The 15791-nt window shown below is 33.2% G+C and overlaps 2 protein-coding genes across 2 annotated transcripts; one reads left to right on the forward strand and one right to left on the reverse strand.

Moving 5' to 3' along the window:
• The first annotated feature begins 3518 nt into the window (after positions 1 to 3518).
• On the forward strand, positions 3519 to 9402 carry LOC144557923 (uncharacterized). Its single transcript, XM_078306586.1, has 9 exons — positions 3519 to 3901; positions 4621 to 4716; positions 5213 to 5323; positions 5775 to 6084; positions 6238 to 6328; positions 6850 to 7186; positions 7656 to 7804; positions 8153 to 8415; positions 8790 to 9402. Exons 1-9 carry the CDS (start codon positions 3575 to 3577, stop codon positions 9044 to 9046), a joined length of 1941 nt encoding a protein of 646 aa, XP_078162712.1. The 5' UTR covers positions 3519 to 3574; the 3' UTR covers positions 9047 to 9402.
• Positions 9403 to 11649: 2247 nt separating this feature from the next.
• On the reverse strand, positions 11650 to 15123 carry LOC144558279 (cystic fibrosis transmembrane conductance regulator). The gene is made up of 3 exons (XM_078307088.1): positions 14961 to 15123; positions 13788 to 13964; positions 11650 to 12009 (listed from the first exon to the last, which is right to left on the reverse strand). The coding sequence occupies exons 1-3, from the start codon at positions 15024 to 15026 to the stop codon at positions 11773 to 11775; spliced, it is 480 nt and encodes a 159-aa protein (XP_078163214.1). The 5' UTR covers positions 15027 to 15123; the 3' UTR covers positions 11650 to 11772.
• Between the last annotated feature and the right edge of the window lie 668 nt (positions 15124 to 15791).

Genomic DNA, 15791 nt, shown 5'->3' on the forward strand with positions numbered 1-15791 from the left:
TGTAAATCAAATATGAAATTTAAAATTATAGAAAAATACACATACACATACACATACACATACACATACACATACACATACACATACACATACACATACACATACATATTATATATGAAATTTAAATATACATTTACATATACATATTATATATGAAATTTAAATATACATATTATATATGAAATTTAAATATACATATACATATACATATACATATACGAGTACGGCTAACGCGCTTTCTCTAGCATATAGGCTGAAATGCTTCCGGTGGAAATTTTAAATTTCAAAATATAAAAAGTCGATCTGAACCGTTCATCTCCTTCTCCATATTAATATCTGCTTGGAGACCAAATTTTACATTTTTTTGAATTTTTTTACTATTTATTAAGCCACTTTGAAAATCGCTGATCCAACGGTGGCTTAACAAAACAGTAAAACCATTGGATCAGCGATTTTCAAAGTGGCTTAATAAATAGTAAAAAATTTCAGAAAAATGTCAAATTTTGTCTCCAAGCAGATATTAATATGGAGAAGGAGATGAACGGTTCAGATCGACTTTTTGGATTTTTAAATTTCAAATTTCCACCGGAAGCATTTCGGTCCATATGCTAGAGGAAGTGTGTTAGCCGTACTCTACATATACATATTATATATATTAAATTTCATATATAATATGTATATGTATATGTATATGTATATGTATATGTATATGTATATGTATATGTATATGTATATGTATATGTATATGTATATGTATATGTATATGTATATGTATATGTATATGTATATGTATATGTATATGTGTATGTGTATGTGTATTTTTCTATAATTTTAAATTTCATATTTGATTTACAAATTTTTTTGGTGTAAATTTGATAAATCTAAATATGAATTTTCATGTATATTTTCAATAGAAAAATAAAAAAATTTAAAATTTTCTGTTTTAAAAAAAAGTAAAAAAAAAAAAAATTGGTAACCGTATATTATTTATGTATATGTATATGTATATGTATATGTATATGTGTATGTGTATGTGTATTTTTCTATAATTTTAAATTTCATATTTGATTTACAAAATTTTATATGTATCTGTGTATATGTATATGTATGTGTATGTGTATGTATATGTGTATGTGTATATGTATATGTATATGTATATGTGTATGTGTATGTGTATGTGTATTTTTCTATAATTTTAAATATACATATACATATACATATTATATATGAAATTTAAATATACATATTATATATGAAATTTAAATATACACATTATATATGAAATTTAAATATACATATACATATTATATATATTAAATTTCATATATAATATGTATATGTATATGTATATGTATATGTATATGTACATGTATATGTATATGTATATGTATATGTATATGTATATGTGTATGTGTCTGTGTATTTTTCTATAATTTTAAATTTCATATTTGATTTACAAATTTTTTTGGTGTAAATTTGATAAATCTAAATATGAATTTTCATGTATATTTTCAATAGAAAAATAAAAAAAATTTAAATTTTCTGTTTAAAAAAAAAAGTAAAAAAAGTAAAAAAAAAAAAAAAAATTGGTAACCGTATATTATTTATGTATATGTATATGTATATGTATATGTGTATGTGTATGTGTATTTTTCTATAATTTTAAATTTCATATTTGATTTACAAAATTTTTTGGTGTAAATTTGATAAATCTAAATACGAATTTTCATGTATATTTTCAATAGAAAAATAAAAAAATTTAAAATTTTCTGTTTTAAAAAAAAGTAAAAAAAAAAAAAAAATTGGTAACCGTATATTATTTATGTATATGTATATGTGTATGTGTATGTGTATTTTTCTATAATTTTAAATTTCATATTTGATTTACAAAATTTTTTGGTGTAAATTTGATAAATCTAAATACAAATTTTCATGTATATTTTCAATAGAAAAATAAAAAAATTTAAAATTTTCTGTTTTAAAAAAAAGTAAAAAAAAATTGGTAATCGTATATTATTTATGTATATGTATATGTATATGTAATTATGTAGATGTATATGTATATGTATATGTGTATGTGTATGTGTATGTGTATTTTTCTATAATTTTAAATTTCATATTTGATTTACAAATTTTTTTTGTGTAAATTTGATAAATCTAAATACGAATTTTCATGTATATTTTCAATAGAAAAATAAAAAAATTTAAAATTTTATGTTTTAAAAAAAGTAAAAAAAAAAAAAAAAAATCGGGTTCGGTTAACGGTTAAGCGAACCAACGAATCCGGTTAACCACTAACCGGACCCAAACCAAATTTCCGGTTAACGGTTAACCGGAAATTTGGTCCGGTTAACGGTTAACCGGTTTGGGTAGATTTCAAATTTCACAGCCGGTTCGGTTATTTTTTTAAATTTAATTTATTTTTTGGATATAAATAAAAAAATCGGGATCTTACCCATTAAAAATCGAGAGAAAACCACATAGCGTTTGTCCCGAAAGGCTTCTTTAATTATAACTCTTTGGCTCTCTTGTTAGATTTGAATTATCAATTATGTGATTGATGATTATTGAAGTATGATATCTTTTTTAATGTAAAGGCAGGTCGTCATGTTAGGATATTGCAGTTTATAGATGTTATCGGTATTATCATATTAAAGAATTTGTACAGAGCTCATACTGTTGTTTATATTTTTATGTCTCGTTAGATATATAATATATATGATATAATAATTATTATTTAATCAAGAGAAAGGTTCCAATACCTCATATTTTTCATACCTTATCATACTTCATATTTTATATCTTTGTTTTTAAAGTCTGAAATGTTGATCCGTAATGCTTAATATGATATTCATACTAAAATATGTTTGGGATGAAATTTTATAATTTATATATTTTTTTTCTATTTTTTGAGATAAGTGCAAAATTAAGATTGTATTGGTATCTTTTTATATTTTTTTTTATTCTTTACTAAAATTTACTACAAAATTTTATTTGTTCTTAAATTATAAATTATTTTCAAAATACTCATACGTATTACTTATGTAGTCCATAAACTGAATGTAAATTAAAAATTACGTTTTAAAACATTGATCCCGTTGACACTATCATTGAATTTTCCAAAACATTTTTATTATCATTTTATAAAAGATATATACACAGTTAACATGGAATTGGAAATAATTTTATTATTATCCGGTACACATATACTATTAAAAAATGACACAATTATATATTACATGTGTACCGGATAATATTAGAATTTTTCTTAAATTTCATGTCAATTTTCTATATATTTTTTTTCAAACGATAACTAAAAAAAATCCGTTGAATTTTGATCCGCGGATTTTATTTGGACGATTGGATCCGATTCAGTTCCGACTTCCGACCCGACGAGTCGGCCGAAACGAGAAAACCGACTTTTTTTTTTTTTCGCATGTCGACCTTGGGAAACAAGTCACATACCAAGGAAGCTCTGCCGTAGATCTCCAAATCCAACGGCCAAAAATAAGCCCCTTTCTTCTTCAGTCCATTTCTTTCTTAAACCCTATACCTTTCTTCTTACTCGTACACCATGCCTTCCATACATCAGACCATACTCTCCCTCGCGACAGCCGCCGCCGCTTCGGCTGGGCTCACCGTAGACCGGGCGTACGCCGATGGTCCCTTCAAAATCCCCACGTTCTCCTCCTCCTCTCCTCCGGCGGCGGGAGGCCCACCTCCTGCGCAGCCTGCGCAGCAGGGGCCCACAGCCACAGGTCAATCTCCAGCGAGTAATGAGGAGGTGCCTAAGGTCAGAAATGATAATCCCAGGACCACCGCAGCCGGGTTTGATCCAGAGGCCCTTGAGAGAGGCGCCAAGGCGTTGCGAGAGATAAATAACTCTTCTCACGCTAAAAAGGTTTTGATTTGAGTTTAATGCATTGCATCTTTTTCAAAAATCCTTTCAAGTAAATTCAACACCTTGGCTATAAAAACTTTGCACAGTCCTTTTCACCTGCTTCTACTGATTTGGAAAGGGTGCGAGAATTAGTAGATCGTAAACATAAGAGAAATGGAAGCTCTGGAGAAAAAGGAATGCAAACCTTAAAAGGAAAATCATACTTTGCTTAGAATAAAGTGAAAATGCATGTCCTTGTTTTTCCATGGAAGTGACATAAATATTATTTTACCTGCTTGTTGTGATATCTGAAATAGAGGAGAAAAAATAAGCAGGATATAAACACAAGTGAAATGCAGGATCCTAAAAATGAAGGATTTTTCAGCGGTTTTAATTTTTGATGGATTTGGGAGAAGGGACCCCATTATAAAGCTGAAAAAATGAAAATATAATTTCTTATTTTTTCCATACAAGTTGAATAATAATTTTATTTTTCACAAGCTTCTATTGATTTGGGAAATGCAGACACTAGAAGGGGAGGAAATTTTCGATGGTCTCATGTTTGATAAGTTTGGGAGAATGAAACTTTTGTATTTGTGATGGTTTTACTTTAAAGAGGAAACTACAAAATTGAAAAAAATAAATTTGGCTAATTACTTTTAAATCCTCCGATGCCCAAATTTACCATTCATTCATGTCATTAGATCAATAGGTTCTTATGTATAATTCAACCTGTCTAGGTGTTTGAATTGATAAAAAAGCAAGAAGAGACGCGTCAAACTGAATTGGCAGCGAAGAAAGCTGAATACCAGGCTTTGCAAGCTCAGCATGAGACCGTGAGTTGAATATAATTTTTCGTTTCTTAAATATCCTTGCCTGATTGCAATAAATTTTGCCATCATGGAACTTGTTTCATATTTTACCAAAACAACTTGGTTTGGCCATTGGTGGTGTTTGGTTGAGGCCTAAGACCAATTTAGGCCTCAACTTAGACCGGCCTAAGCTATTCATGTTTGGTTGAGGTCTAAAGTTATGCCATTATATTAAATTTGACTAAAGAAGTGAGAGAGGGGAAAAAATAGTCAGTGACAGTGGGGCTGAAGAGGGACTAACTCTTAAGCCACCTGGAAAGGTGGTTTAAATTTAGAGGCCTAATTTTGGAGTTACACCTAGTTAGGCCAACCTAATTAATCCGCGTTTGGTAGAATAACTGAGACCTAAACCTCTTATTCCATGATTTAGGCCTCAACCAAACACCACCAATATATGAATTATCCAATATTCCTTTATTTGTAATGGTAGATGGAAAACTGATTTGACGTGGTATTGCAGGACAGACAACGTGTTGTATATGATGAACAGAAAAAATTGGTGCAGCAGCAAGCACAGACGAAAGCCCAGATGGCGCGGTATGAGGATGAACTGGCAAGGAAGAGAATGCAGGTTTTATTTATTCTTTTCTTTTTATACTCTGCATTATATTTTCATGGAAAAGGAGAGAAGGGATCCTAATAAAGCTGTTCAAAGGTTTTATTCTTTTTATACTCTGCATTTTTCACTGTTGCTCTGCCCTTTTCTTCATTTAATTTCTTCATGATATATTCCACCTGTTTGCCTTGCCAACTTGAATAAAAGATAAAGAAAAAGAGTATCAATTGGGATTACAACACCACACCGACTGAAATTTTGCTTCAGATGGCAGTAACGCTGTTTTTTACTGAAAAAGACAGAACAGTGCTTATCCTTACTTGACTTGTTTGAGCTTACCTAATTGTTTGAGTTTGTCAGATTAACATTCTACATATAAAATCAACATACTTCCTTTGTTAAAGAAATGACAAGTGTAGGACATATTACACAGTTTCTCAAATAATAAAGGATTCTGTAATGATAGGCAGAACATGAGAGCCAGAGGCATAGAAATCAGGAGTTGGTAAAAATGCAAGAGGAGTCATCTATCCGGCAGGAGCAAATAAGGCGGGCGACAGAGGAACAGATACAGGCACAGAGACGGCAGACAGAGCGGGAGAAGGCCGAGATTGAACGGGAGACTATTAAGGTCCGTGCACTGGCCGAGGCTGAGGGCCGGGCTCATGAAGCCAAGCTGGCTGAGGATGTCAATAGGAGGATGCTGATTGAGAAGGCCAATGCTGAGAGAGAGAAGTGGGTGTCTGCTATCAATACTACTTTCGAGCACATTGGAGGTGCTTTTCAAATTTCAATTACATTTTGTATATGCAAAGCTAATTGGAGTTCAGTAAATGGTCAAATTTTGAATGTAGCACCGCACCCTATTTAAGTTAGTGCCAAGTATGTGATTCATAAGTTGGATTCTCTCCTCTTTATATTCTTTCCAGGTGGTCTCAAGGCAATATTAACAGATCAAAATAAGTTAGTTGTAGCTGTTGGTGGTGTTACTGCTCTTGCAGCTGGTATATATACTACCAGGTTGGATGTTATTATTGTAATTTTATTTGAATTTTATATTTATTAGGTTTTTTTTGGAAAGACTAGGTTTGAATACTGAACTGTTGAACTTGACCCTTTGAACTGTGGTAGTGGTTCAGGTGGCCCTTTCAGCTAGCATTTGCCAGGTGCTGACTTGGCATCTTTGGAGATGCCACAAGGTTTGAGGATATATGCAAAAAGAATTGGGAAGTGTAGCATAAACTGAAAATCTGACCGAGTTTGTGTTGTAATTTACAATAACAAATATTTTGTTGCCTCTGATGTTATGTCAACAATTGACAGACACCGTAATTAAGGCTCTATGATAGAAAGATGGTCAAATTACAATAACCAATCGCAAGTAAACATTCTTATTGCAGTTGGTGTTCAAATTTTTTTTTTTGTTTTCCAACAAAAAGAAAAATACAAGTGAATGGAGACTGAAACGTACTAAGCCAAACTGTACCTTGCCATGCTCTGCCCAGCATGTATAACTCACCTGTACGCTTATTTTTTCACAGAGAAGGTGCAAAAGTAGTTTGGGGATATGTTGACCGCATTTTGGGCCAACCATCCCTTATCAGGGAGTCATCGAGAGGAAAGTATCCCTGGTCAGGCTTTTCTTCCCGTGCCATGAGCACAGCGTCTAAAAACCTAACCAAGGAGAACAACCCTGGGAAAAATGGAAATGGTTTTGGTGACGTCATTTTGAACCCATCACTTCAGAAAAGAATCCAGCAGTTGGCTGGTGCTACAGCTAATACCAAGGCACATCAGGCCCCATTTCGTAATATGTTATTCTATGGGCCCCCTGGTACAGGCAAAACCCTGGCAGCACGAGAATTAGCTCGAAAATCGGTATAGATTTATTTTCCCCTAGTAATTTTTTTTTTTAAAATTGGATAACTGTTTTTTAAAACCCACCTGGGAAATGGAGTATGTATTAGGAGTACTTTGCTAATTCAGTACTGGGTATGCATAGAGAACACTTTTCACTTGCACATCTAATGCTCGATATTTTTGGAATTTTGCAAAAAGACCCCACAACTTCTTAAGTCTTTCTTGGAAATATTGAAAAATATTGACTCTATTTTGGAAACCCTTGAATTAAGCTACCTGGCTCTTAACCAGGGTTCTTTTGCAAAATTTATCAAAGATGTTGTATTATTTCGAGGGATAAAAGCATAATGGTTAATATTTCAAGGGCATTCTTGAAATTTTTTAGCATATTGTTGAGGTTGCCATATATGAACTTTTTAATCTGATTCTTAGTCTTGGCAACATCTAGCACAAAGCATTTATCTAATTTAGTTTCTGTGGTAAGTAGGGCTTAGATTATGCTCTGATGACTGGTGGAGATGTGGCTCCACTGGGATCTCAAGCAGTGACGAAAATACACCAGCTGTTCGACTGGGCCAAGAAATCTAATAGGGGTCTTCTCCTATTTATTGATGAGGCTGATGCCTTCCTTTGCGAGTAAGTTGTAGTTTTCCTATATCAAAGGAGTAGAGCAGATATATATTGAGTAAAGGGTCTAACAAGCTATTTTTGTACGAAAATCACGGGCCAGCATTACCAGACCAGCTGCTGTGACTCAATGGCTGGGTGGCATCCCCTATGCAAACTAGCTTAAGAGAAACCTACTGCTAGAGAACAACCCCAAATAATAATAGATAGAGAAAAGTCCACAAAATATTTACTGGCTGCTATTACTATAGAGTATAGACAACCTTTGCCAGCAAGTATCACCAGGACTCTAGAAAAAAGCCTCACTGGCAATTTACTATAGACAAGCTAACAACATTACTCTCTTTTTCTGTCAAGGCGAAACAAGACATACATGAGTGAAGCACAAAGGAGTGCCTTAAATGCACTTCTCTTCAGAACAGGCGACCAATCCAAAGATATCGTGCTGGCTCTTGCAACAAACCGACCCGGAGATCTGGACTCAGCAGTGACAGACCGCATTGATGAGGTCCTTGAATTCCCCTTGCCGGGTGAAGAGGAGCGTTTCAAGCTCATCAAGCTCTACCTTGACAAGTATATTGTCAAGGCGGGTGAGAACGCCAAGGGCAAGGGCATATTAGGTAGGGGAGTTATTTTTTCGGATTTGGGTTTTATGTTGTTACTGAATTTCTCAAAATTAAGTGTTTTGTCTTTGGTTTCAGACCTGATAAATCCCCAAATATAGTTTTAAAAGGCATATTATTTGGTTTTCACCTGGAAAGGATGGAAAACGTCCTTTGTGCTTTGGTATTTCCCTGTAACATCATTTATCTAATAAATTGTTTTTTTGCTCATTATGCTCAATACCATCTGTTACATGCTGTTACAGTGCCAACACCGTGCTGAACCATTTGGTATTTCACCTGAAAAGGATGTTAAATGTTATATAATACATCTGGATAAAGTATTGGTGAGGAAACAGGGCTGATTTGTTGCTATTGACACATTAATGCAGGGTGGTTCCTGAGTAAACAGCCACAGAAAATCGAGGTGAAGGGTATTACCGATGATATCATAAGGGAGGCGGCGGTCAAGACAGATGGCTTCTCGGGCAGAGAGATTGCCAAGTTGATGGCAGGAGTCCAGGCAGCGGTTTATGGTAGCAAAGAGTGTGAACTCAGCCCGGCTTTGTTCAGAGAGGTGGTGGATTACAAAGTGGCCGAGCATCAGCAGAGGAGAAAACTAGCTAGTTCTGAGGAGAAGAGCGGCTAGGGAGGATATATTTTTTTTCCCCATCGAGGCCTCAACTAATTTTGATGGTATATGTTTTTATTTATTTATTTATTATTCAGCGTAGGGATCTGTTGTTGTAGTTTTAGTAGAAGTTGATTCTTATTTTGAAGATAAAATGACCAGAGATTCTTACATGCTCAGTTTCTTGCAATTTCTTCCTTTTGCAAGAAACTGATCTGTTGGCCATTCATTGTTTTTGCTCTCTTCTTCTATATGTGCATCTTTTTGTTGATCCAAGGTTCAAAAGTGAAATTAATCCCTGCCTCTACCATTGTTATCTATGTGTGACAATGTGCTGCAGTTCCGTTTTTGAATAATACCCGCTACTGTTCTTGAGTGTTGAGAAAAACCTGACAGTTGTTATTGATTAATTTTGTACTTGTTCAATTTTTCTACCCATTTGTTTTGTACTGTCTCAGATTAGCGAATGTGATGACTCTGGTCTTACTGACAATTAGAAGTTCGCTATTACGTCAATAAATGTACTTCAATTATTTTATTTAACATCATCATTTGTTCATTTGCTAGTTGATTTCTATTCTTAAGTTTGTTTCCTTCTGAGATGGGGCAGTAGCATAGTTGGCTAGGAAAAAAGTCCTACTCTAAGGTCGAGAGTTTTGAGACCTACTCACCGACTTAGCAGACTGAAGATTTCAAGAAAAAAAAAGTTCTTTACAGAAAAAAAAAAGTTTGTTTCTTTCTGGAGGATATGGCTGTTGAGGGATCTGCCGTGCTTTTCTGTCAAAAAATATTGAGAAGAATGAGTGAGTCTATGGTGCTATGCATATCACGGGTTGTTACCGTGCTACGGCTCTATATTCGAGTTTTCAAATTCTAACGGTCGATCTGAACCGTTCATCTTGTTCTCCATATAAATATGTGTTTGGAGACCAAATTTTACATTTTTTGAAATTTGTTTACTAATTTTTTAGATATTTAGAAAATCACTTGATCTGAAAATTCTGGACCATCCAAAAACAGTGATTTTCAATAAATCTAAAAAAATAGTAAAAAAATTTCAAAAAATGTAAAATTTGGTCTCCAAACACATATTAATATGGAGAACAAGATGAACGGTTCGGATCGACCGTTAGGATTTGAAAACTCAAATATAGAGCCGTAGCACGGTGCCAAATCGTAATATGCATAGTACCATAGACTCACTCGAGAAGAATTTATTAATTCCTGAACTGCAAATGCATAGAATCAAGGTTCTAAATTGTGATTATCGTGTCATCTAAGGTCCGAAAAAGCTATTGCGTAGCTATAGTTAGTTATTTAGAATATTGATAAGAAAAAATGATTGATAGTGTTATAGCTTTTAAAGGTTCGAAAAAGGCAAAAAGCTATAGCTACCACTACAAGTGCAAAAAATGGGTATCAGTTGTTGGAATATTGCGCCTTAGGCAATTAAAGTGGTAATTTTCTTCATTCTATTGGTATGTTTAAAATGTCTAGAACTAAAAGAGAGTTGGAACAGAAGCTAGACATGACGAGAGATCACACACTTTAAATGCCTAACCCAAACTATCACTGGATTTCCACAAAAAATAAATCACGGCCTTTTCAAGTAAAACATTGAAATTGAACAAGTAATTTTCTAGATAATTTCATAAACATAGCCAAGTTTTCAAGAAGCTTCCAAGCGTAAAATGCAAAACTTGGGTAGATCACTATTGGCCGTTCATATTTATAGCTCAGATTGTTCACACAATTTTGTATATATTAAAACAAGCCCAAGTATTTGTATAACTAATTAAACTACAAAAATTAGAATGAATTATCTATCATAGAAAATATGCATTGACACTATTTTAGTATTTTTTTTATATAATATGAGCAAATTAAGAGACTTTGCATTCTTTTTATGTTACTGAGCAAAGGAAATTTTACATCTCATTTCCAATAATGTAACAATTGGAACCAACTTTTACTATATCATCGATATAAATTTTTATAAAAAAAAAACACCTAAAATCTATATACCTGAAAAAAAAAAAAACGAATCCACAAGTACTTCATCATCCGATTGCTTTATTCCGTTGGTGATTGCAATTACAATATCCTTAATCTTTAACCAAGCTTATGAATTGCTAGCGCCACGCCATAAAAAAAGAAAATTAAGTCCAACTTAATTTTTTTTGTCATAATTTTGTATTAGTTGGAAAGATAAAATGGAAAATAAAATTAAAATATTCGAAATAAAAATGATCAGTAAACAGATTCTAGAAAATTTATTTTAGCTTGCTAAAAATTCTATAAAATTCTATAAATTTTGTGGGACCTAACATACTCCCGCTTAGTGGATTTCAGATCCAGTGCAATACCTGATTTAGGTGGAATGAGATCTGAGTTGTTGGTTTTAATTGGCATATATCAACAACAGCATATAATGCAATCAAACTAGGGCTGAACAAAATATTCGTAATTGATGACTCACTTGTACGAACTCGAGTTGGAACTGACTTGATTTGGCTGATTTGTTAACTCGCGAACCGAGTTTGAACAGATGTAATAATTCATCGAGGATATACTGAGAAAACTAGTAAGATGCAATCCAAATTTATATATAAACAACGATATAATTTCAAACAACAACCATTTAACATAACCTGTATTTTTTACACTGTTATATATCAAACCCAATATTTATACATATGCATCTTAAGAAAACTAAGAGAAATATTAACAAAAAGAAAGGAAGATCAATCACTCCTGTTGGAATTCTCAATTGATAGGTCGCCACATTCTTCTAGAAGTGCTACAAAACGGTGCTCTGGTGCGCTCATAGACGGTAATATGGCCCTCCGCCTTGTTACGACTGGTTTGGGCCCGGACCCACCAGCATCAGGCTCCAGGGGGGATTCTTCTCTGACCACTGGAAGGTCGGTTCTAACTCTACTTCCAACAGATGACATCCTTTCTTTCCATATCCTCCCATCCTATAAAGGATAAAAGAAAACTACTAAATCACTGCAATTAATTCATGCGTAATTGCAATGTTAGTCATTAAGTTACTGAACCCGAGTATTTACTTCCTTGAAATGTGCAAATATGCACACTGGTACCATCTAATGTAATTTCATGTTGTAGCGGAGACATCCTAAACTGGTATTTAGTAATATGAGGCAGTCACAGAAGTGAAGGATACTATTGATCTAACCAATCATAATATCAAGTTGCATACCTAATTGTTTAGTATAGTTTCAGTCACAGTCATAACAAGTTAACAACCCAATGCAAAAGGAGATGATATGACAGTTGTTAAACAGTGAGGCTACCTAACCAATAGAAATGAACCACACAATATAAGTACTTAAATTGGTAAATTAATGCCAAACCAAGTCATAATTGAAAGGATTGATGGATGTAATATGAGAATTTGTTTCTCTCTCTTTTTTCTGTGAGGCATTGTTTAGTAACTAAAGCTCATCTAGTCGTAATGCGGATGATTTACAAATTAGAAAATTTAAGACTAAATTTCCAGTGCCTTCACTGCACCAGTCTTATGCTTCCCTAATTTTCTGATTTTTCCCGACTCTTTAGAAGCATTACTAGAAATAAATATAATAATTATACGAGGTTGACAAGACAGTAAAATTACAGAACAAAATTGAAAAGAACCACAACTCACGTCATAGTTTACATAGTCCATTATTGAAATGTGGGCACCTGACCCCAGAAACCAAACCCCAACTTTGATTGTGTGATTAAGCCACGGAATCCTATCAAGTTATTTACCCCAGTTATGGAACAATTTATGCTCAATTTTCACCAAAATTAGCAGAACTAAAATCTTAGTACATCCAAGCACATGCATTTTAAACATAACAGGAGAAAAGTTAATTAAAGCAAGTAGGGCTTCATGAACTTTAACAGGCAAGAAGTCCACTCACTTCAGCATAAACTTTTAGTAAATTTGGGTTAACTTAATATTTAATAAGCCTTATTGAATGTTTTGCATTGAATTGTGGTTTTAGTCAGTGCCAATTATTTCAAATCAAAATCCCTAATATGACATGGTAGAAATGTAGAATAAAACTTAGAGTGAGTCTATGGTACTATGCATATTACGATTTGTTACCGTGCTACGGCTCTATATTCGAGTTTACAAATTCTAACGGTCGATCCGAACCGTTCATCTTGTTCTCCATATTAATATGTGTTTGGAGACCAAATTTTACATTTTTTGAAATTTTTTTACTATTTTTCTAGATTTATTGAAAATCACTGTTTTTGGATGGTCCAGAATTTTCAGATCAAGTGATTTTCTAAATATCTAAAAAAATAGTAAAAATTTTTCCAAAAATGTAAAATTTGGTCTCCAAACACATATTAATATGGAGAACAAGATGAACGGTTTGGATCGACCGTTAGGATTTGAAAACTCGAATATAGAGCCGTAGCACGGTAACAACCCGTGATATGCATAGTACCATAGACTCACTCTAAAACTTATGTAGTTAAAAGAAAATAGTAGTCACTGTTAAGCAGCACACTTGTACATCCGTACACAACCAAATAATACTCTGATGGCAAATAAAATCTAATTATTCTAAAATCAGAAACATGAAGGTAAAACAGATGTAGAATTTGATTAACCAAAGGTGCTTGATAGAACAAGTGAAGTTCATCTGGGACTCTGCAGTTACTTTGGCAAAAAATCCATTTTAAGAAACCCGTGTAGTAATCAGAGCAAAATAATGAAGGAAAAACTTACATTCAAAATGGAAGGTTCAGGTAGCGGGCACTTAACAGGTTGATCGTGGTTAAGTGGCTCAACTGGATGCTCAACTGGCTTGAACTCGAGTGCTTGTCCAATCCCATGAGATGGTGCTTCAATAATAGGTGCTGAACCTCCAGCCTCTGAGTTAGGTACCAGTGTTTCCCCTACCTCCTGAAAATTGCAAAATTACAAACAAAGTTTAAACGGAAAGTTGTCACAAATTAATCAGGAGAAGCAGTCTTAATTTTGGAACTTGCCATTTTCAATGTTGATATCTACTGCTTAAGATTCAAAGTTAAAATAAAAACATAAAGGGGCTGAATATTGCATTTATGTCCCATTGAGGATTAAGTAATGAAATAAAAGGGCTGAATAAATACAGTTGGATAATGATAGCCCCTGTAATTTTTACTGACAAGCTAATTAAAGTTAATGACAACATATCTAAATTAGAAGCTGCTGATCACATGAGTGGCATAATTTATGTTGTAACTATTAAAAGGTAGATAGAATAGATGCTTTAATAAAGAAAAACACATTAATAGGAATAAAGAAGAACCATGATTGAGATATTTGCTCACTAAAGCAAAATCAGAGACAAGACTAAAGTCTAAAGAATCATCTAACTTTAAGGAGATATAAATATAATAAACAGAATATTTTCATCACAAATCTCCAAATGGAACAGCCTGGAGTTGGGACATAAACAGGAGCAAGAAATAGATGAAAGTCCAGTAAAATTTCGTGAGTAATTACTCAGAATTATAAATAACAACGATCTTATTAGGCTCTCAGGCTCGAATTGGAACTCACTGAAAGGAAATTGGTGATATTATGTTGAGCTAAGCAGAGAAAAGGGATCAACAAGAAAGAAACTCGGAGAAGAAAAAAATACTGACGATTCAGCTCAATTGAACCAACAAATTACACTATAAACCAAAAGAAAGTGCGAAAATTGAAGCTAAAATTCTTATAAATAGAAAATACTAACAGTCTCAGCCCACCCATGACCAAAATTGAATTGGAGGCAAAGCAAATACTATAGAATAAACAGTATTTACGCATGGAAGAACTGTAAGCAAGATCTTTTATTGGGGAAAAAAATGAAAATAAATAACAATAAAGTATGGCAAAATGAGAAGCAAGCAAGCAAGCTGAGAGGCGTACAAGGGCGCTCTTCGTACGGCGGTGCGCAGATCCCCCGCCGCTTAATCGGGCGAAAATCCCCACCATCTCTCTCTCCCTCTCTCGAGCAAGGGTACCCTCTTGCTTTGTTTCAATCAAGGCTTAACCGAGTATAGTACGCACCTACATACAGCAAGGACAAAGAATCGAAGAATTATAAAATATGAAATATTCCTTCGCTAGCTCCGGTTCATGCACCATCCGATCCGCTTTATGATTCGTGCGCACTAGATCCACACTAATATTAAAGAACCCTGAATTATAAGCTGTGGACGGATTGGCTCCGTTTAAAATCAGACGGCTGAGATGCGTTAACTGAAAAGATTGTGTTTTTCAAGTTCATGCTGACGATGCGGACTCTGGTTCACGATGAATAAACTAAAAAGTTTGAAGGATATTTATTATTTGAACCGGTTCACAGTAAAGTGTCTTTAATGTATTATTATTAAAAAAAAAAGATTTTTAGTCTTTTAAACCATTTAAATATAATTAAAATTTAAAATTTTGTACAATTTTAATAAGATATTATTTTGTTTACATCTGAAATTTTTTTAATTAAAATTGTAGTTTTGTATTGTGATATTTAGCATTGCATCTGACGGTTTTACTTATCACATAACTAACTTAAAAAATTATATATGACGTAAAAAGTGATTAATACATAAACGGGATACCTATCGATACAATTTCAAAAACTACTATTAGCTGAAATCAATGTTTCATTAACTCAAAACCGTTCAAATACGCGGTAGAATAGTGAAATTTGAAAATAGTAAATGAGAATAGAGAAAAAATAGTGATTTTCAAATTAGT

This window comes from Carex rostrata, chromosome 8, assembly GCF_964058835.1.
Source record: "Carex rostrata chromosome 8, lpCarRost1.2, whole genome shotgun sequence".
Classification (NCBI taxonomy): Eukaryota; Viridiplantae; Streptophyta; class Magnoliopsida; order Poales; family Cyperaceae; genus Carex; species Carex rostrata.

What these genes read in the sequence shown, in the direction of transcription:
- LOC144557923 (XM_078306586.1), top strand. Translation starts at nt 3,575, where the DNA reads ATGCCTTCCATACATCAGACCATACTCTCCCTCGCGACAGCCGCCGCC. An exon ending in GCTGGTATATATACTACCAG is followed by an intron (nt 6,329 to 6,849) that starts GTTGGATGTTAT and finishes ATTTTTTCACAG; the next exon opens with AGAAGGTGCAAAAGTAGTTT. An exon ending in GCTGATGCCTTCCTTTGCGA is followed by an intron (nt 7,805 to 8,152) that starts GTAAGTTGTAGT and finishes TTTTCTGTCAAG; the next exon opens with GCGAAACAAGACATACATGA.
- LOC144558279 (XM_078307088.1), bottom strand. Translation starts at nt 15,026, where the DNA reads ATGGTGGGGATTTTCGCCCGATTAAGCGGCGGGGGATCTGCGCACCGC. An exon ending in GCCGTACGAAGAGCGCCCTT is followed by an intron (nt 13,965 to 14,960) that starts GTACGCCTCTCA and finishes TGCAATTTTCAG; the next exon opens with GAGGTAGGGGAAACACTGGT. An exon ending in CTGAACCTTCCATTTTGAAT is followed by an intron (nt 12,010 to 13,787) that starts GTAAGTTTTTCC and finishes TATCCTTTATAG; the next exon opens with GATGGGAGGATATGGAAAGA.